Raw genomic sequence first — 21,936 nt, 5'->3', positions numbered from 1 at the left:
ACATATTTTTAAAAACCCTAAAGAATAGAAATTTCATAAGGGAAAACCTAAGGAACGAAACAAGTTTATTCCTCCCATGTGTCTTCCCACTTTAAAAATTACACAGGAGCAGTAAATAGGAGAAATAAAAGAGCAGAAGTGGCTTTTAACCAAAACAAAAATAGCCCATTATTATACTCATGAACAGATCAGGTTAAACATAATAAATTCCAAGAGAAGATAATTTAGAAAAATGCATTTAATTATAAAAAAATTTTTTAAATAAAAAAGCAATGGCACAAATCATCACAAAGGTATTTAAGTGATCATATCCACAGGCTGCTCTTAATTAAAAATTTTTGACTGTTCTCATTAGCAGCATTTTCCCCTCCTAATTAGAGTGACATCAAAAGCTTCTGAGAATGCGCAATGTTTCCTAAAGTCCTACTAAAAAGTATCATAAACACAGTTTGTGCAACATTCATGTACATCACTTTTATTCACTACACTCTAAACTCATAAAATATGGAACATTTCTCTCTCACTTCATTCCTCTTATTTACAGTATGGAGGCTCATCTCTTATCATTATATGGTTTGTGCATTAAAATCTCTGGGAATGGTCTTCCCACAGCATTTTAATAAATTTGCTCTGATTAAAATAAGTACACAAAAGCTTGTTCATATGATGGTGTCATACTCAGAAGAATAATTCTTCCTGCAACTCATTTATGAGTAAAAAGGAAAAAAAAAGATTCCTCTTTCAGCAGAACACATTTTCAACAATGACTGGATCACACTACTGCACGTATTTCTACTGCTAATACGACAACAGGGAAAGTCAGCTACGACTTTTTCATTTAGGAGACTACAGCATACACAAAATGATCTTCCACTCTCTCATTATCCATAATCCAGTTATTCCACATGGATATATTTTATTTATTCTGAGTATGTAAGTCTCAAACAGCGCAGTAATAATTGGCAGTTTCTGACAGTTCTATTTTCTTGATATTGGATACAGTTCTGAGCACATATGTCAGCTGAACTGAAAAAAAAATGCAAGTCTCTTCATATGATACAGCAGTAAGAAGTGGGATGCCACTGTCTGAACAAATGACTCAAACAGATGAATATTAATGTACAATAGAGACAGAAACATTGCTGAACTCAGTCTGTTTCCAGAGGTACTATCTTCACATCTTGCCATACCTGATCCCGGTTATCTTTCCAGTTGAAAAACAAACCCATCTGGGGAAAGGCAGGCGTCAGGAGGAGAGAAGGGTGAAAATCCACATTATTACTGTATACATCGTTTCAGAACAGAAAGAGAGGGGAAAGAGAGTATATTTTCATATTAAAAAAGGATGTCGCATCTGGACACATTCCATGGAGTGGATGAAAATAGCCTGCAAGCTAATTAAGCGCCTTTCTTCTCACTCCAGAGATTTTTCCTAATATGAATAATAATAACTAACATAATCTGGCAGCAGCACAAATCTAGAACTTTTTAAGGCTCAGTGTGTGACTATTCAAGAGTAGGGTATATCTGAATAATAAGAGTCCCACCATTTATTTTGTTTACACTCTTGACCCAGCAAGTATGATTAAGGGCGTCCTTATGTCTATCTTCAGCTTAAATCTTCTATGACGGCTTTGACTTTATAACCCACTCAGCACTGGGGTTGAGCTGATATAAGTCCTTCATGTAAGTGTCGTCATCGAGGCAGCGTTCCCCTGGGAAAGAGATGTTACATCAGTTTAATACAGTGAGTGGGGAGATGGAGAGGCAATTTTAAATTTAAGCCTCATGGTTTAACTCTGGAGTCTTACACTTTGAAATAGTTATCATTTTTTCCCACCTCCCATAATATTAGCCCCCACAATAAGGCTTGGGCCAATAATGGAAAAATTAATTGAGTAATCCTCCAAATGCGGCTCAGAGGCTAAAGCGTCTGCCTGCAATGCAGGAGACCTGGGTTCGATCCCTGGGTCAGGAAGATCCCCTGGAGAAGGAAATGGCACACCACTCCAGTATTCTTGCCTGGAAAATCCCATGGACAGAGGAGCCTGGTGGGCAACAGTCCACAGGGTTGCAAAGAGTCGGACACGACTGAGCAACTTCACTTTCACGTTCTCCAAATGCATAGGTTTCAAATGAAGTTAGGAAGTTGAAAATACTGTCTGTGGTTCCTTAAAAGTTTATTCACCTTTATTAAGTGAGAAACCATGCTTAATTCCCAATATCTAATAGCAAAATGCTCAAATATACTAATACTTGATTAAGAGAGTTAACAATCCAGATTTCTAGTAGAATTGTGATTTATTTAAATTTTTGAAGGAAACTTCATATTCTTGTATTCAAGTTTCAATATTTACTAAAATTTTTTAAGTCCTAGAAAAGAATTGTACAAAACTTATCTTAAGGTATTTTCAATGTCTATTTTGAATTTATTTGTTGACAATTTCACTCTTACCATTTGAAGGATCAAAAAAAGAAGGCAGTTTTACTTTAATAAGATGAGTACAACCCATTGATAGTTATAAGTGGGCAAATAAAATATGAGACATGGTCAAAACTAATCCATTTATCCTATTTCTATTTTATAAGGTACCAAAGTGTGTATGTATACATATGTGTATTATGTAGTAGGCAATCAATAGTGGCAAAATAACTTCGGCTTTCACTAAACAATACCCAATACTATACCATAATAAAAGTATCATCTTGGTCTTAAATAAGCTCACTCCCTTTATTAAGATGTGCTCTCAGCACACACACACACAAAAGAGGTTTTGAAAAAATTCATTGACCATTTCAGCAGTTATTCCTATTTTAGGGAACTTGCCTTCAGCTCAGGGTCCACATAGAAGGAGCTCTAAAGAGCCAGAACAGAAAGGCCACGCCATAAAAAAAAAACAAAACAACAACAAAAAAACTCATCAACTATAATACTCATCAACTGTCTACAGAGTGTTATATTTTACTTCAAATTCCCTTTTCTCTCCCGAAGATATAAAAAACAACCACTGGCAATGTCAAATAAGCATATGGAATAAAAGATTTTTTAAAAAATGTGCTTACCAATATTTCCTCCAATTTCATACAAAAAAACTTCCCCATTCTTGAGAGTCTGGGCAACTCCACTAGTAGGGACAAAACAACCTGATTAGTTGCATCATCAGACAGCTTGCAAGTAAATCACTTTAATGTGCTTGGGGAATTCTAGCTTGTATGGGAAATTCATAACTTAGACATACTGTAATTATCTACACGTTTGTATTTTCCCATCTGTTAAATGTGTTGAACAGTAATAAAAATGTCACACCTGTAAATTAAAATAAACAAATGGAATCGTACATCCAAAGGTGAAATAATAAATCAGTACCTAAATTTGTAAAGTTAAAAAGAAAAGTAACATTTTAGCTGTCTGTAAAATTATTAATATGGTCATCTATTTTGCATAGGGGCCAAAAAGGTCCTCATGAAACTCTAAGGAGAAATGTTTGCACACTGCATTTATTCAATAGTTTTTCTCACAGGTTTGCTGTGCTGACCACTCTGATAGCGTACAAGATGAATATAAAGAAGACAGCATAGTTCATAAGCCTCCCTGTGCTAACTGTTCCAATATGGGAGGTAAATGCTCTCAAAAATAGAACCAGATACTCATTATGACGACTTTACAAGTAGAATGCATCTACAGGTTTACACTCTTCAAAGAATAAAGTCTCCAGAACATTAGGTTTAAACAGTGGCAAAATTAAGTGCTTTACAAAAATCTCTATTATCTAGAAAACTTGCCAAAACTAGATTCAGAGCTCTAGAAAATCTGATTTAATATGCCTAGATCAAGCCCTAAAATCTGGTTTTCAAACACTCTCTGGTAGACTCTGATGCACAGCAGGGTTTGTGAGCCACTGACAGACACCGAGGACAAACTCCCTGGAACTGACAAGAGTAACCAGGGCTGACTTTTCCCCCAAACCATTAGAAAGATGTGATGCAGCAGAAGCTTTCCTAACCCACCATTCATGGCTCCTCTCGTTACCCAGCTCCATCTTCTTTGCTGTCCACAGCACCCTGACCACTCAGGGCTATGGGCGTTCTCATATCCTGACCAAGAGACGACTCACTTTGCTTCCAAACTGGTGTATGCTTATTTTTGAAATTAAATAATTTTAAAATTACAGTTTCATTTTTAATATAGCATATAACCTGATAAACTATAATAAGAGTCATTATTTTTATGAAAACCAAATGGAATGTTTTGGGAGACTAGGAAAAAAAAATCTAGTTAGGTTATTGTTCTCAGATTCTCCAATATTTATACTCTTATTTTAAAGAAACCTAAACTAGATTTCCTGGTATACATTAGCTTTCACTTAATACTAATCAACCAATCCATAATTAAAGAAAAAGCAACAGCTATTACCAAAGACTGGTGAATGAATGTGTAATTTATTGCACGTTTACTTTATGTCATTTGTATGTTCTTGGCTTCAGTAGAGAAAGCAGAGGAAAAGGATGGAGGGAAGTGGGGTTTCCCATTGTCCCTATACAAGTAGAAGGCAAAGAAGGAGGGCACAGTCATGGAAGAAAAGATACATGTAAGTATTTACTGAAAACATCACTTATTAGATGGCCCAGACAGATAATGCTGTGTGCTTCATGGTCATTTTCCTACTTAATTATCACACGGCTTTAAGTAGGTCCACTTTTACAATGAGGACCTGAGACTTACAGAGATGATAAAAACTAGCCTAACATAAAACAGGAAAATCTGGTATTTGGATCCGTATTATCTGGTTCCAGCATCCCCAGGCATAAAAGAAAGGGCTGAGGACTGGAAGGAGAAAAGGCAAATGGACCAAGAAGTTTGTTAGACTTCCCTTTGGGTGGAGCAGGATAGGGAAAGGAGAAGGTTTAGAAGAAAGGATTTGGCTTTAGTGGGTAGCAAATGTTTGCTCAATAAAAGCACCACAAGCAGTAAATCCAAATAGACAAAGGGCAATTGTCACAAAACTAGTACTTTCTTATAAGAATATGTCTACCATTATCCTCCATGACCAAAGACTCTGGGAGTTGGTGATGGACAGGAAGGCCTGGCGTGCTGCCATTCATGGGGTCGCAAAGAGTTGGACATGCCTGAGCAACTGAACTGAACTGAACCAGTATCCTACTTTACCCTAACTATAAAAGTCACAGTGGAGTGCATCATACAACTTTAGAGCCACACCTCTTATTACCTACAAGTGGAGAAGCACAACTGCAGACGAAATTGAGCATCTGGGTCCTGCAAGTAAACGCTGCATAAATTAAACTGTGGCCAGCCTGGAAGAGCCACTTATATCTGAAGTCTGGCCAGACCTTCAGGTACACGCTTTGGGAGAGGATGGGAAGCCATTCCCGGTGGGGAGAATGGCATCTACTTGGTCAGTTCAGGGAACAGAGAGGAAGTGGATTGATTTCCTCGAGGCAGAGAGACCTTTTAGGGAGCAAAGACATCCAAGAAACTCCAACTGCTCCCAGGACCTAATCCCACCCCACCAAATTCCAACTGGTCCAGGAATTAATCCCCCCAAAGTCCATCTACTCCCAGACTCTACATCAGTGGTCCCCAAACCCATGATGACCTCTTGGTCCCCGAACCAGTAAAGGAGGGATTAAAGAACTTCCTTCGGGGACAAACCCCAGATTTAGAATTCAGCTCCAACACCCAGGTGACATGTGACCATGAAAGTCTCAAGTTTTCTTATCAGTAAAATGGAGGTAATGATAGTACTTCCCTCAGAGTGTGGTTGAGAGGGGAGTTTAAGCCCAGAACTACCAATAAGCCTCTCTTTTATTTCATCACCATCTGTTAACTACACAGGCTCATGTTTTCTTCCAATTTACAAACCGCAAGGGAAGACACTTTAAAATATTTTTTATACCCTTTTCAACATCTAGCAGAGGGCCATAGACAGAGCAGAGACATATTAAATACATGCAGCTCTGTATTAAAACTGGAGACGTTTTGACAGAAAACTTGAATGAAAGAATGAAGATATTAAATTCTATGGGAGATGAAATCAGTATAAAGAAGCTAAATAGCTAATGCCTCTGAGGTCTCTGTCTTTAAAAAAAAAAGGTTAGATCTGTTTATTTCAATAAGTGGAAATGAGAAAGGAGAGCATTAAAATATAATTTTAGCTAAAAATAAGAACTTGAACACTGAAATATCCATACCCTGTTCGAACCTCCAAAATTCAAGAAAAGATATCTCAAACATGTCTCAAAAAGTGTGTATCAGGGAGGTGGGAGGGACGTTCGAGAGGGAGGGGACACATGTATACTGATGGCTGATTCACACTGTGTGTTGTACGGTAGAAACCAATACAACATTGGAAAGCAATTATCCTCCAGCTTAAGAGGGATGCCAATGTCTTCCCTTTGGACTCCTCCTGCCTCATCAGCCCCTAACAGAGGGGAAGACTTGGTGGTCTCTACTGAGGATGGGGTGCCTGGTCCTGTGACTTCAGAACTCCATGGGCCAGTTGCCCCCTCTGAATTCTTTATACTTTCTGTCTTAAAATTTAAGCATTTCTTTGTATTCATTATATTTCATTGAAAAAGTTGTATCTTTTGTTTTAACCCCACTGTATCCCAATTAGTGGTTTTTCTAACAGACTACACATAGTAATTAACCTCCAATCACCATATTCTGGAAAGAATACTGAGTAATGTCATGCGCCAAGTCCATTGCAGACACAGTGAAGGAATGCTCAGACCTCCTGCCTGCAACAGGCTCAACTTGAACACAAACTACACGCAATGAACTCGACTCATTCCAACAGTATTATTTTTAAGTCTCCTTTTTTCTTCTGCTAACATTTTAAGCCCTTCACACCAGCCATCGTTTTAAAAAAAAAAAAAAAAAGGAAGAAAAAAAAGAAAAAAGAAGGGAGGGAGAGAGAGCAAGTGAGTGATACCATGGAATAATTAAAACAAAACAGGCCTCTACCTTTCTTGGCTGAGAAACCTGGCAAGTACATCACTGGCTTTGAGTTCTTCAGTTAGCTGTATTGCCATGGAAACTTTCGAGAGATGGGGAGCTTGTACTCGAATCACTCCCTGAGGAACGTCAGCCTGCAAAGCAATAATGACACTGGAACAAAGCTGGCAGCAGCTGGAACGTGTAACTCTGTACAATGCATTATACGGTAAGTGTGCTTAACTACTATGCATTTTACTTCACTACATAAAAACCTTAACTACTGTATAATGTAATTTACTAAATTACATCAAACCTCAAATATCCTCTTAATGGTGATAGGGGAACTTTATAATGCCTGTGCAGTAATGCTTAATTATTTTTAAAGATGTAAAGAATGACAGCAATAACCATTACTGCCATATTAAGTGCTGATTTCTGAGTATTATCTACTGGAGGGTGCTTCTTCATGTAGCAATTTATGAAATTGAATCAGAATGAAGTTACTTTGCGGGCTACTGCAATGTATGCATTAAAAAAAAAAAACTCCCCGCACATTCACAAAACTTCACAAAAATTCTGTCCCTGAGAGTATTAAAATAAATGAAACATACTTTCCCAATACCCTTGTATTGTGTCAGCTCCTCACTGAGTTGATAAGGACACACTGTGACTGCACACTTTGAACCTGAGAAGACTCATTCTAAATCCTGTACCCACAGATGTTAAGAACATTTTATGTATTTGGGAGGCTATCAAAGAAAGATTTTGAGGATCATAATATCAAAACATCAACTATGGCATTCAAAAATATTAGGCTTAATTAACCTAATGGTTCTGCTAAAATAAATATTAACTTATTATTTATAACCATATGTTCTTGAACAAACCTTAGACCAAACAGCATGCACAAATTATGTTTAAACATAATGCTTTAAACGCTACAAATACCCTGTTTAATTCAACCGGAATTTACTAAGCATCTACTGAGTACCGCATTGTGCTACTGGTGTTTAGCAAATTTATTTACTTAGCCAGTAAATAAATAAGACACAAGTCCTTTGGTGTACAATATAACTGTTGTGCTCACAGCATCATTTTTTAATGTATATGGTCTTGAATTTTTTTAACAAAGTATAAATATACCATAGGTGGAATTAATGTGATACTTTTCAACATGTAACAAAAATAAGATGATTTTTAGATCAGGTTGCATAAAAACATAGGTGTCCTCAAAAGATATCAGATTGCTTCTCAGCAACATCTGAGATGTAGTATGGGAATAACAAAGAAAAGTGATACGGCACAGGACTATCAAAGGAGCAAAGGATTGTGTATGACGACAATGGTATTGTTCCCCCAAACGAATCCCAAACACCCGTTTCACGTGTAGAGACAGCCTGCGCCCTCATCTGACCACTCGGTGAAGCCCTAAAGGGTGCAGGCCCCTCCAAGCCACACAAAGACAAATCCCGTGGGGTGCCCACCGGCCATCCAGCTGGGGATGGACTGCATTCCTAGCACCCTGGCCTGAGTCCTCTCCCTGGGGATGGACTGCATTCCCAGCACCCTGGCCTGAGTCCTCTCCCTGGGGATGGGCCGCATTCCCAGCACCCTGGCCTGAGTCCTCTCCCTGGGGATGGACTGCATTCCCAGCACCCTGGCCTGAGTCCTCTCCCTGGGGATGGACTGCATTGCTAGCACCCTGGCCTGAGTCCTCTCCCTGGGGCTGGACTGCATGGCTAGCACCCTGGCCTTAGTCCTCTCTCTGGGGATGCTGTGTCAGTCCATCCCTGATCCCAGCCTGTGCCCGGACCCCTCAACTCCTGCTCAGTTACTCCCATCCAGCCTGGACCCCTGCCTTGGTTTGTTGACTTCCAGCTTCTGGGGCTTGTAGTTTAGCCTGATACCTTACCGAGTCTCTGACCTCCACCTCACCTCTCATTTACAAGGCTAATTTGCCATTTTCCTTGATTCTACGACACATTTTATTTTCATCTGTAGTATTTTGGAAAATGAGCAGATTCTTGCAATGACGGGGGCATTTCATGTGGTACTGTTGCCATCCTTTTCCAAAGCAGTTATTCAATCAATGAAGCATCTTATAACTCAAGGATTATGCTATACACACTTCTCCCTTGGGGTTCAATCTCTAGCTCTATCCTGCTACGGTGATTTTGCCTGCTGGCCTGGCCTCAACTCCTGGCCTCACCTCCTCATAGGAGGTGAGAAACAATAAGCTAGGCCTGATAACTTGAATGTTGGAGTGATAACTCTAAGAGCAACAGCCAGAAGTACTGAGTCTGCATTCATAAAATCCAACCAACCGTGCCTACTCAGCAGAAAAAAATATTGGTATTTTGGTTTCTGTTAGTTTATTATTACCGTACTATAGGAGAGTCCTAAATAGCAGGTTAGGGTTTGTAGATCAGCATCTACTTTATGTTGATTTAAAAGTTAGGGAATTCTGCTCAAGTCATAGTGCCAACTATCCTGACAAAGAGGGTTTCTTTGGTGAAAGTCATAGTCGTAGAAATTATTTCCATAATTACATCTTCTATAACCCTAGACTATCAAAAAAGGCAGGAAAACCTATACTGACATTTAAAGTGAAGTAAGATGATATGATTAAGTTTTTAAATATAGAAGGTCCTACAATAAATGAGTTATATAATCAAAATGACCCAGAAAAATAATAAATTTGTCATAGAGAGTTCAGGAATATAGCAACCTTCCTTTGCTCCCTGACTCTCCCCACTATTCCTTGTGGCACATTCCATTCTTTGGATAAAAAAATGACAGTCAAAATTTGCTGAAAATACCCATGCTTTCCTGTATTTATGTACATTCTCCTCCCCTTCTGAAATATCCCCTGGTATCCATCCATTTTTCAAGGCCAAGCTCACATACCTCAAACCCTGTGGAACACTCCATAGATGGTTTCTGACTCCACAGAATCAAAAGGAATTTCCTCTTTCCATCAAAATTCCCACTGAATCTCTTTTATAATGGAGACCCTAATTTATGACACTTGTATTCTAGTTACATGCCACATATCTGAGTCACATCTGTAGCCATCTATCAATGTTCATTGATTAAATGAGTCACTCAAAAATATTTTTCACTAGGGACTTCCCCTGGGGGGCCAGTAGTTAAAACTCTATGCTCCCAATTCAGGGGGCATGGGTTTGATCCCATGTCAGGGAATTAAGATCCTGCATGCACATAGTGCAGAAAAAGAAAAAGTCTCACTCAAAATCATATGCTAATAAAAGTAACATTTCTCCAGAATAAAACTATAGCAATGAGCACTTTCCTTAATAGCAAAAAATAGTCTTAAGAATATTGTCTAAAAGAAAAAAGTTAAGTTGCCTCTGTCTACCACATGATACTACTATTCCCCTCCCTACTGAGAAAAGACAGGGAGGGAAAGAGAACAGAGGAAAGGAGTTAAAGATGCTACAAGGGATAATTCAGTTATCTGGTCCTGCAGACAGTAGCCAACACTAGCATGAGCCTGCCTGGGAATGCAGTCACTTTTCCCACAAGGCATCCCATGAACAGCTGAAGACCCCTAATAACAGGACCACGGCTACACTTCCCAAATGAGTTCAGGGATCATACTGTGGAGAGTATGGCCAAGTTTTCTTGCAAAATATAACAGTGTGATCAGGATGGTATGAGAAGTTGTACCTGACAGACAGCCCCTATCTCTCACGGGCATCCAGGCTCTCTTGGATTGTTAGTTTAGAAGGAAGAGGCCCAGGTACCAGCATCTGAAGGCACTTCAGAGTTCTCAAGTGTATGTGAAAAGTCAGGTAATTGCTGTATTTTGGTTTTGCCAGTATATGGGAGTAGCTTGTGTATAGGTTGTTTACGGCTATGAAATTAAACATGTCCTACACTTTCCCTCAAGTGTGTGTGTGTATGTGTGTGTGTTCATGGGAGGGAGGGAGAGAGGGAATTCTCAAGAGTGTTTATTTCCATGGTAATACATCTCATCCAAATTCTCACTGCACTACAATAAAAAGATTGTGAGCCTCACTCAATTTGAATCTATTCTGCTCTTTATTGTTGGAAAAGAAATGAGCTTAACTGATACATGTAATGGTTAAAAATGAAGTGTTTAAAAGTTGTTTCTGTAAAGTTTTCCCTGGTATCTTGACAAAGGTAGAAAAATGGTATTTACTAAAGATGATGAACAGTAAATGATGTCAAAATTCTCATTTAAATAGTGCACAATTACTATCAAGCTCCAGAATCATGGTGTATCAAATACTAATGATGTTAGTATACTAATTACACTGAGCTGCCAAGCTTTGAATAGACACAACATGCCTGATCATTGGAGAAGGAAATGGTAACACTCCAGTGTTCTGGCCTGGAGAATCCCAGGGACAGAGAAGCCTGGTGGGCTGCCGTCTATGGGGTCGCACAGAGTCGGACACGACTGAAAGGACTTAGCGGCAGCAACAGCAGCAGCCTGATCATTAAGCCAAACTGTTTGTTCTTAGCTTGAGCCATAATAATAACTAAACCTGTGAGCAGTAGAATCTTTGTAACCTTCCTAGTTCACATTTTGTTTGTCCAAGCAGCTGACTCTGTCCCTTACTTCTTAGAATTCTTTTGGTGTGCTTGTGAGGTGAAGTTTTACAATGCACAAAAAGACTGGAAAAGAGCATTATTTGACTAACATGTGATTAAAAATTAGTCACAAAGGATCTTACAATTTACAAAACGTTAGTTAATTTCTTATGTATGCAAAGGCTGTTAAAATAGAGAAAATAATCTCATATGCTCCTCACATGTTCTACATATTGAAGTCAAGTATATTTTTAAAAACAGGATTTTATTTCTTACTATTTGATAAAATAAACAATGATTTTAGCATTTTTTTCAAAAGGTCTAGACAAATACTGTGTTGCTCATATTTTTATACCGTAGAGATTAGAAATTTAATGCCAGACCCTTAGAAGAAACACTGATTTCCTTTTTTAAATTAAAAGATAATTTAAATGTAAAGATGACATCTTTTAATACTAGCCTCCCCCCCCCAAAAAAAACACAAAACCCCTCTGTCTTCAAAAGGGCAAATTGGAAATACAAATTTCTCAAAACAAGGCCAGATACAATATGTATTTTGGAAAATTTAACAAGGACATTTTAGCAGGGTATCTTCAACTAAAATTACATATTCATCACTTTAGTCTGATTGGAGGTGGAGATACAAAAATCATTCTCTGTTATCTTAAACTGTCTAATTTTAATTGGGCTTTTGTAACCCAAATGCTTAAACTTTTATCTACCTTACCAACACAGAGAATTTTAAAGAAAGGTCTGAAATAAGTTCTGTCATTAATAAGCACTTAATTGACAATGAAATAAATTCTGATTTTTTCACTTTTAATATGGTATTTTTTAGGCACTATAAAAAATCAGAGAACATCTGAAAGAAATAAGATTTTATGCTTGATATTGTGATTTGATTTTCCATCTGGGTCCCCCCAAGTAGAGCTGGACACTATTTCTAGACCCAAAGCAGACGCTTGAAACAATACCTGTGACAATGCTCTGGGTCTGAGCTGTTACATGAAACCACAAATGGGATTCTGAACAGAGTTGTGATTAGACACACAACCTCGGCCACGAATGACCCAGAGTTGACACCACACTGCTGCCAACTCCAAGATTCTTCTGAAATGGCAGAGATGAGAGTAACAGATTTCTTTGTGTCCAAAACCCCAAAAATGTCACAAGATCATTTTGGAACTTATAGCAAGTCATGTAAACTCTAGAGCTCAAGTTCCTCAACTGTTAATTAAGGGTGTGACCAGCAGATCATCCTGAGTTAACACTGAAACTCAACCTCAGGGAAGAAAATTTTTGTTTCCTCTAGAATGATGGCAGATGGAATGAGCAGCTTGCCTTATTTCACAGAATCTCACAGAGCCCTGCTCTGTGCTCATGCTCTCTCATAAACGCAGAGTTTCCTTTTACTTTTAGAGGTATACTTGACTGATAGAAGAAAAATCACACAGATCTAAGTCCACAGTGGACTTGAAGCCTGTGTGATTCAGCAATTCATAACCAGATGCTCATCAAAGTTGCCCAAGATCCTTTTTAAACAGAGATGCCAAATAAGGTAATTACAGGTGAAATGATGAAAGGTCTATGATTTCTCTAAAAATACTAAAAGGAAAAATGGTGTGGAAGCAAGATGGAACAAGATATAAAAATGTTTGATGGTTGGTGATAGGTTGATGGAAGTTCACATACTATTCTATTTTTGTGTATGTTAGAAAAATCCCATAATAAAATTAAATATATATGCACACAAACACATGTACACCAAATGGGGGGAAATTACCCTGACAGTTTTTTTTTTTTTAACCCTGACAGTTTTTAATACAAGACACATGTGCATGCCCTGTGCTGAGTCTGATTTACAGGGTCCAGGAAGTGGCCTAGTCAGGATTTTTTTCTATTTACTTTTTTAAAAAAATAATCCTACAGAGGCCCCTACTGCATACTTCTGGCTAAGCACCATTAAGCTGTTCTTACTCTCATTTTATAGAAGAAACTGAGACCCAGAGAGAAAGTGATTTGCGATTAACATCTCATTAATGGCAAAGCTAGGGCTATATCAAGCCATATGACTTCTGGTGTTTGATGCAGTGTGTTTATATATATATGCACATGTGTGTGTCTGTGTGTATATATGATATCATTCCTAACTCAAGTTGAAGGTAATCAGAAAATGGTTCTTTTCAAGTGGTTGATAATTATGTTATTTTTCACCAAGTGTTTCCTCCTGTTGTAATTAATAGATAAGTCTCATTAGTACTTGGAAATTCAGATTTGTACCAAACAATTGATATACTACAGCCATTATAAACATTGGTCTTGCTAAGTAGATTGAGTGTGTCCCTTACAATCTGGTTCAAACTATTAATCCACCTAGTCCAGCATCTCTTAACAACAGGAATACCTTGTTATATGCAGTTAGCATTAACAGCATACAGAGGGCTTTAAAAAAATATATATTACCTTGATAAATTCTCATTGTTCTACAATCTCTCATCTTTCACTTTCCAGTCCCTAGCAATCATGGATTCTTCTACCAAAAGTCACTGACAATGCTTTGGGGAAAGTCACAACTAACCTTTCAAATGCAAAATCCAGATGATCTCTTATCCAAGGCTAACCTTATTCAACCTCTCTGTAGCATTTGATACTATGCCCCAGGGCAGCTACAACACAACCTTCAACTTTTTCTTACTTCCTATTACTTCCTGGCCTCTTCTACCAGTTCCTTTTCCATGGCCCACTATTTGAATATTTGCATTTTTGCTTTTTTATTTTCTTTTTCATTTCTTACCCCATGTACCCACTTGTGTAACAAGAATCACTCTGTGGCTTCAAGTACAGTGTCTATGTTGGTCCCAAGTGCATGTCTCCAGTTCTGTCCATCCCCCTAAGCTTCAGGCCCATGTAGGCAACTTTTACATAGGCATGTCAACCCCAAATGCCAAAAACTGACTACCCCAGAGTCTGTTCCTTTTCTTGGATGTTTTATCTTGATGACAAAGTCTCCCAAGGTAAAATCAGCAAGTCATTCTAGATTCCTTCTTCTTCCACATTCCTCACATCCAATCAGTTTTACCATCTCACTGATAAGGGTCTTATAGGCTCACAGTTAACACTCTTTCCATTCCTATAGCTGGGACTTAGCTCAGCCCAAGCCTGTTTTTAAAGCTATATATTAAACATATGTAATAATGGCAGTAAAACATGTTCATTTTATTACTATACCTAAGCCCAGGATTTGGGATACCTACATATATATATATGGGTGTGTGTGTGTATCCTTCTCAGAATTTTTCTGTGCTCTGTGGGTAAGGGAGGCTAACAGTAAAGAGACCTGGATTTAAAGTCCTATAGACTTGGTTTCAAATTCCAGCTCCACAACTTCCTATCTAGATAACCTTAAGTAAATTATTTATGCTTGCTAAGCCAGACTTTCCTGATATGTTAAAAAAATGAGACTATTTTAAGAGTAAACTCCAACTAAACCGCAGCAGCAAACTGCAAGGAATACTAAACAGAATGTGGGTAAAATGTTTAGCAGCATACCCGACCTCTGATAAGCATTCGAAATGATGGTAATTATTATCCCTTACAAATATAGCAATAAACGATTCACTGGTTTGTAATTTCTTCCTCCAACATATTACAAATATCTTCCAATGTCATATACACACTTTTCCACTTTCATGTATTTCATGAAATAGATACATCATAACATATTTAACTGATCACCTCTCTCCTTTTGGATTATTTCTAATTTTGACCCATACAAAGAAAATGGCAATGAACTTAAGCATAATTATTTGCATTTTTTTTGAGGATTTTACCAGATTCGACCAATTTATTTATATCTACTCCAGTTAACAATGAACTTAGCTGGCATCTCCTACCTAACCTTCTCTCACATTCTTACCACATATCCTTCACCTGCCAAGCATAACAACTGCTCTAAACACAAATACAATCATGTTACCTCCTGGGGGGGGGGGGGGGTCATAACTTTCAGCAGTCCCCCACCATATACACAATAGAAGCCCGGCTCACCCTGGAGCCCCATTCCTAACTTCTTTCTATCCCTGCCCCTCTGTGCACCTCACTGGCCAGGATGACTTACTTTTGCCTCCAAACACCCCCAGTCGTCCTCACTTAGATATCCAACACACACCTTCCACTCAACAGACCCTAAACTGAAATTGTGATCTTCCCTAAGTGTCAATCCCATTCTTCTAATTTCTTAGGCCAAAACCTTCTAAATTATTCTTGATTTTTTTCTTTTTCTTTCTTTTTTTTTTTTTTTTACAACTCATCATTTCAGCATCAAGATATCCCAGTGGCAGAACCCCCTGGCAGTCAGTGGTTAGGACTCTGCGCATCTACGACAAGGGGCACAGGTTTGATCTTTGCTTGGGGAACCAAGGCCCCGCATGATGTGTGGTGTGGCCAAAAAAAGAAAAAAAAAGATTAAATAAAAATCCCAGTGGTCTAACTTCAAAAAATATCCAGCATTTTACCACCTCTCAACCTCCTGGTCTGTCACTCAGATTATGACATGAACCTCTTAGAAGGTCTCCCTAGTCTATCTACACTCTCCTAGAGTCTGTTTTCAAAACAATAGACCAAGGGATCATTTTAAAATGTAGATTTTCAAGCCTTTCTTCAAAAGCCTGAAATGATCGTGCTTCACCCGGGGCAAATCCAGATTCCTAACAAAGGCCTACGAGGCCCTGCATAATCCGGTCCCACTGAATGCATTTCGTACATTGTCCCCCTTGCTGGCTCCACTAAACTCCAATCACTCCCTGCCAGTCCTCAAGTGCCTTCAGGCTTTCGTGCAGTCTATGCCTCCGCGTGGAAAGTGCTGCCTAAAGTACAGACCCAGCTTATTGCCCTGCCCTCCTGCACATCATCCCCGAAATGCACAATACCCAGCTCACCCAACTTAACACTGCAAGACGCCCCCCGCTCCCGATTCCTCTTTTTCTGCCCTATTCTTTTTATTACTTTAGGTGCATTTAACCACATACTAACATACGATATAATTTATTTATTATATTTTAACTTTAAAATTTAAGCTGCATAAGAGCAGCGAGCTTTATCTGTTTTGTTCATATAATGTATTTTGAGTGCCTAGAACAGTGTCTGGTGCATAACAGGCACACATCCAAGAATTGTTTAACAAATAAAACATCCCAGGCAGTTTCATTCAAATGATTTGGGTGGAGAGTCAAGACACACAAACCAACATGAAAAATCTGGAGTGGACAAGGTGGGGTAGTTTATGGAAACATAGATGGCCCGTGTTCCTGGTGTCTCAGATGGTAAAGAGTTTGCCTGCAATGCATAAGACCCAGGTTCGGCCCCTGGGTTGAGAAGGTCCCCTGGAGAAGAGAATGGCTACTCACTCCAGTATTCTTGCCTGGAGAATTCCATGGACAGAGGAGCCTGACAGGCTACAGTCCATGGGGTTGTAAAGAGTTGGACATGACTGAGTGACCAACACACACATGTTGCACCCAAATGAATAGCTGCTGCTCAGATCCAAGCAATTGCTACTCTGCAGGAAACAGATTCCCCTGGGGCCAGGAAACACGAGGATGTTCCCACTTCCAATATGTCCAGTTAAGATGGATGTCCAGACTTTCAGGTTAAAATGTTTTAAAATGCAGGCAACTGATGGGACTTAGATAGAAAATGGACTAATTGGTAACTCGCCACATAACCAGAGTACTTGACATTATCTTGTACTTTGTTGTTCTGTAATTGTTTCCCAATATTTTTTCTCCTTAATAACATGATAGTAGCTTGAAAAAAAAATTCTGGCAATTGATGAAACTGTTTCAACCAAAACGACAAGCTAAATGACCTCCCCTGTGGGCCATGATCACCTGTGGACGACCACTCTGCCCCTTGATGCCTAGTTCCTGCTTGTAGCCCAGGGTCTTTTGGTCAGGCTCCATCACACACTTCTAGCATCTCTGAGCTCCACCCTCCTGCATCCTTCTCTTGCTCTCTGTGGGAGAGCACCAACCCCATCTTCCCCTGAAGACCTAACAGGGAGTGGGGGCTTGGCACCAAGGAGGCATTTACTAGTATTTTGTCAGCAGAATCGCTGAATTTCTCAGAAGAGAAAATCAAAACTCAGAGATTAAGTGACAGCTAATGCTTGATGAAAGTGAGTCAAATCCCACGCCTTAAACTGACAATATAGCTTTTAACTAGTACAGACATAATTCCCAGGCCAGCTCTCATCTATTTAACCCAAAGGTGTTCCCTGGAGGCTCAGCCAGAAAAGTGCCAACAACGCAGGAGACCCAGGCTCAATCCCTGGGCTGGGAAGATCTCCTGGAGAAAGGAATGGTTACCCACTCCAGTATTCTTGCCTGGAGAATTCCATGAACAGAGGAGCCTGGCAGGCTGTAATCCATGGAGTCTCAAAGAGTTGGACATGACTGAGCGACTAACATTTTCACACTTCACCCAACTAAAAGAAATCCAAGTTAATGCTATTTTTCTATAAATGGCCAAATCATTTAAATATTTCATCTCCAAAAAATTAACATTTTAATTTCTGTCTAAAAGAATTATTAAAAAGGTACAGCACCAAGTCCGTTTTCTTAAACTGTTCCTCAGAGTATGACATTGTAACTGTCTCATTAAATATTAGAAAGACAAGAGTATAAAGTCACCTAAATTAATGTGAATAAGCAGGACTACAAAAAAAAAAAAAAAAAAAAGATGTTCATGTATTCATGATGTCCTTAGAAGTAACAAAACATTCTAAGTTAAATAAGAGTGATATCTTAAAAATCCTTTCTAACCTGTATCATTTCTCAAAAAATACCACACTATACAACTTCCATTTATTAAATTTTACGTTTTTAAGATACTACAAATTGACTCAAAAAAGTTTAATGTCAAGAAAATGCTGTTTTTTTTAAGAATGAGACCTATAAATCAATAAAGGAGAAAAAACATTTTTTTGTGTGATTACTGGATCCCTAAGTAGGCCAAAGCAGGAAAATCAGACAAAGGCTGGTAAGTGCATTTCCATATTATTCCACAAGATGTCAGCATGTAACTGAGGAACCTCAATGGTGGGGCTGGTGGTGGAAGGGTGTCTTCACCATAAATAGAACAATAGAAACCCTCGCATTTCATGTTCTTAAGTTAGAGCTTTCATAACTCACTTCTAAATGTGTTTTCATGTACATTTCATTATTTCAGCCCAGTTCTTGATATTCTTACAGAAGTTTATGATTACTAATATTTAGATATCCCTTTTAAAAATATTTTAATTTTCTGTGTTCCAACATAACTCTTTCCAGATTTGTATTACCCCATTAAGACTCTTTGAAGACTTACTGAAGTCCAGGGAGGATCTTAGGTACAACACCAATATTGACCTATTTGTTTTTGAGGGTTAGTTATTTTTCCCCATTTTACAGATGAGAAAAGTGAAGAAAAGGTCAGTGGTTCACCCAAGGGACTCTTTAGCCATTAAACATTACAGCTTGTGGACAACTGCTATCTCCAGTGTCCCGTGTGTGTGTACACGTGGGTGGGTGAGGATGAGCATGTGATGAGACATTCCTTTCTTGTTATCTTCCTTTGTTCTTTATCAACAAACTCACATGCTGAGTCACCAAGAAATGTGCAACTATCCCTACTTATTAGTACTAATGAGCATAGTTACCCTTATTAATGCTTTTAACTTATACACAGTACCAGAGCTTAGCAAGTGTGTAGAAAGTCATCCTATAAAACATTTAAAACTCTCTGTTGTATATATGATATTAAAAGCAGTTCTGCAATCTGCATAAATACATATATCTTCAAATTGTTTCTTACATCATTTGCACTCTTATCTTGTTTTTCATATTTTTCTCGATCATAAGCCATTTTCTTCAGCAATTTCTTCATGGCTTTTTTATCTTTTCTATGATTTTCCGTGTTTTGCTTCCTCACTTGGTTGACAATAAACTTGGGAATCTATGGAGAAATGAAATTAAGTTTGGGGAGGAAAAAGAAGTAGCAACATTGTCAACTACTGAAATAATTATATTTCTCATCTTTGGAGAGAAGCAAAGGTTTTATCCGTGTGGTAAGACTATGCGATCCATTAAATCTATGGGGGAAAAATGGATCGTACTGCTCACCACGTGTTCAGAGCCTCCAAGTGATGCAGGTCACCACCCACTGTCTAAGGTTCAGAAAGGCCATTTCCTATGCCAAGACTGGAGACTGCCTGGGGTGACTGACCTCAACAGTGGGCTCCTCTGTGTGTGGGCTTCCCTGCTGGCTCAGGGGTAACGGATCTACCTGCAATGCAGGAGACCCGGGTTCAGTCCCTCGGTTGGGAAGACCCCCTAGAGAAGGGAATGCCTGAGGTAACTGGCATTAGGGGTTACCACCTCAATGGTCGGCCCCTTTAGGGGCTACCTATCTATAACCTTAGCTCTTTAACCTATAGACCTCTTCTAAAAGCTAACCAGCTAGCCTCTCCTGTCAGAAGAGAAAGAAAAACTCACCAAGAGCTGAGGGATGCCTAACAAAAATCCAGGAAAAAATAATCCACAGAAATTCCATTAGCAAAAATAATATATTTTAGAAGTTACCAAATTGAAACAATAAAATCATGTTGGCATTTTAAGAAATGAGATTTAAAACATTAGTTTTTTTTTTTTTTTAACTGCATTTGAAATCACCTATGTTGGTTATTTTGCAGAGACTATAACAATATAAAAATAATAAAAACTTCAAGATCTAGATATTATCACTCATTAACAGAGCTTGAAAATATATACTTACTGTCCACAGGAGTTTTTGATACTTAATCAGTAAGTGCATGATATTAGCTATCCCGGCTGCCATTACAAATTCTCTCTGTTCGCCGGACTTCAAACCCAATGTGTGATACATGAAGAGATTTGGGGCCATGACCATTGCTACATTCATGACTGTCATCTTATTTTTCTCTTTATTGTCTACGACTCTTTGGAGAAATTCAAGCAGGGCCTGAAACAGAAATGACTCTTTGAGATCTGTGTCATACATGAAGATAAGTGATTAAAGCACTGTAGCACATGAGATTTTTATTTACTTAAAAAAAAAATAACTAAGTTCAACATAACCACAGTCAGCTGGCCACATCCAGTGGGCCTTGTCCTCAAAGCTGCTGCAGGGGTTAACACACCCTGAGGTGGTGCTGTGTAGAGTCTGCTAAGGACTGTGGCCCTGGGGAATGATGCAAGAGATACATATCTGAGCTGCCAGTGGGGAGAGGGATGAAGCATCAGACTGCATGCCTACCAAGCCATGGAGCACTGAAAAATAGTTAAAATATCAAACAAATATTCACTTGCTGCAGGAAGTGCTGTACTTTATCTCTAGGAATTAAAATTTTAAAAAAGAAAAGAAAAACCTTAAAAGGATTCATTCAATCTCAGTTGCATTTGTTTTTAAGGGATTCAGTAGCTGGCTGACATGAAACCCAAAAAGAATGGAGACTCTGATGGGGAGGAGGAGGAATAGCTAAAGACAAAAAGAAGAGAATTAAAAAAAAAAAAAAAAATGAAAAGAAGCTTTTCACCAGACCAAGCCAGTTTATGCTCCGTTTGATGCCACCTACTTCCCACCTCTGTCACCAATACTTAAGTCTCCTCCGAGCTCCTCCTCCACAACAACCACAGGCAGCTTAGACCAGCCTTCTGCCAGGACAGAAAGCTTCCAGTTCTTCTGCGAGTCAGTTTTGGTCTAAACCATTAACAACAATAACTGCACAGATAGTCAATGGTATCTATGAGCAAAGTATTGTTTTAAGAACTTCATAGGCATCATTTAACTTAATCCTGGTTGGAAATCGAAGCTGTAATGATTTCCATCATATAGATGAGAAAACAGCATCTAAGAGAATGGATGTAACTTACCCGATGTCATAGAGTGAGCAAATGGGGGAGAAGTAACTCAATTGCCTATCTATCTGGCTTTCTTTCTGAACTCTTGACTATTAAAAGAAGCATGTTTTCACATTTAGTGTAAAATTCCTACATAAAAAAGGTCAAATAAACTATGCCAAAATGGAAAAATAACAACAACAAAAACTGTTCTTCTCTCACAAGATTTTTAGGGAAAAAAAATTTCTATAAGCTCTAAAAACTTGATCTTGAATCCAGTTTAGCTCTTATATAGACTGTCAAAGTTTGATACAAACTAAAGGCATAGCCTTACTATCTAACAATGAGATTCATGTATCTAATTTTTGATCCAGTGCTCAGAAAGTTAAACTGTAATACAAGAATAAGGTTATGTAGAAACAATACCATCTCAAATGAGGACAAAAGATTAATTGGTGAGGTTTGGAAAAAATATTTAATTTTGTTCCAGAGACCAGAATA

The 21,936-nt window shown here is 38.5% G+C and overlaps 1 protein-coding gene across 3 annotated transcripts in view; it reads right to left on the bottom strand.

The window, feature by feature from the left end:
- Nucleotides 1-220: 220 nt before the first annotated feature.
- The window catches only part of ARHGAP18 (Rho GTPase activating protein 18), a 194,089-nt gene continuing 172,373 nt past the window's right edge, over nt 221-21,936 (bottom strand). For all 3 annotated transcript variants that reach the window (XM_070461619.1, XM_070461618.1, XM_070461621.1), the window contains exons 11-15: nt 20,351-20,557; nt 19,391-19,531; nt 6,986-7,110; nt 3,064-3,125; nt 221-1,715 (exon numbers count right to left, since the gene is read on the bottom strand). In XM_070461619.1, the coding sequence (XP_070317720.1) occupies nt 1,624-1,715; nt 3,064-3,125; nt 6,986-7,110; nt 19,391-19,531; nt 20,351-20,557 (627 nt within the window). In that variant the 3' untranslated portion in view covers nt 221-1,623. The remainder of the gene's footprint in view (nt 1,716-3,063; nt 3,126-6,985; nt 7,111-19,390; nt 19,532-20,350; nt 20,558-21,936) is intronic.

The sequence above is a fragment of the Odocoileus virginianus genome, chromosome 34 (genome assembly GCF_023699985.2).
Source record: "Odocoileus virginianus isolate 20LAN1187 ecotype Illinois chromosome 34, Ovbor_1.2, whole genome shotgun sequence".
NCBI classification, from domain to species: Eukaryota; Metazoa; Chordata; class Mammalia; order Artiodactyla; family Cervidae; genus Odocoileus; species Odocoileus virginianus.
The sequence above is the reverse complement of the archived record's forward strand: the minus strand, read 5'-3'. Positions and strand labels throughout refer to the sequence as shown.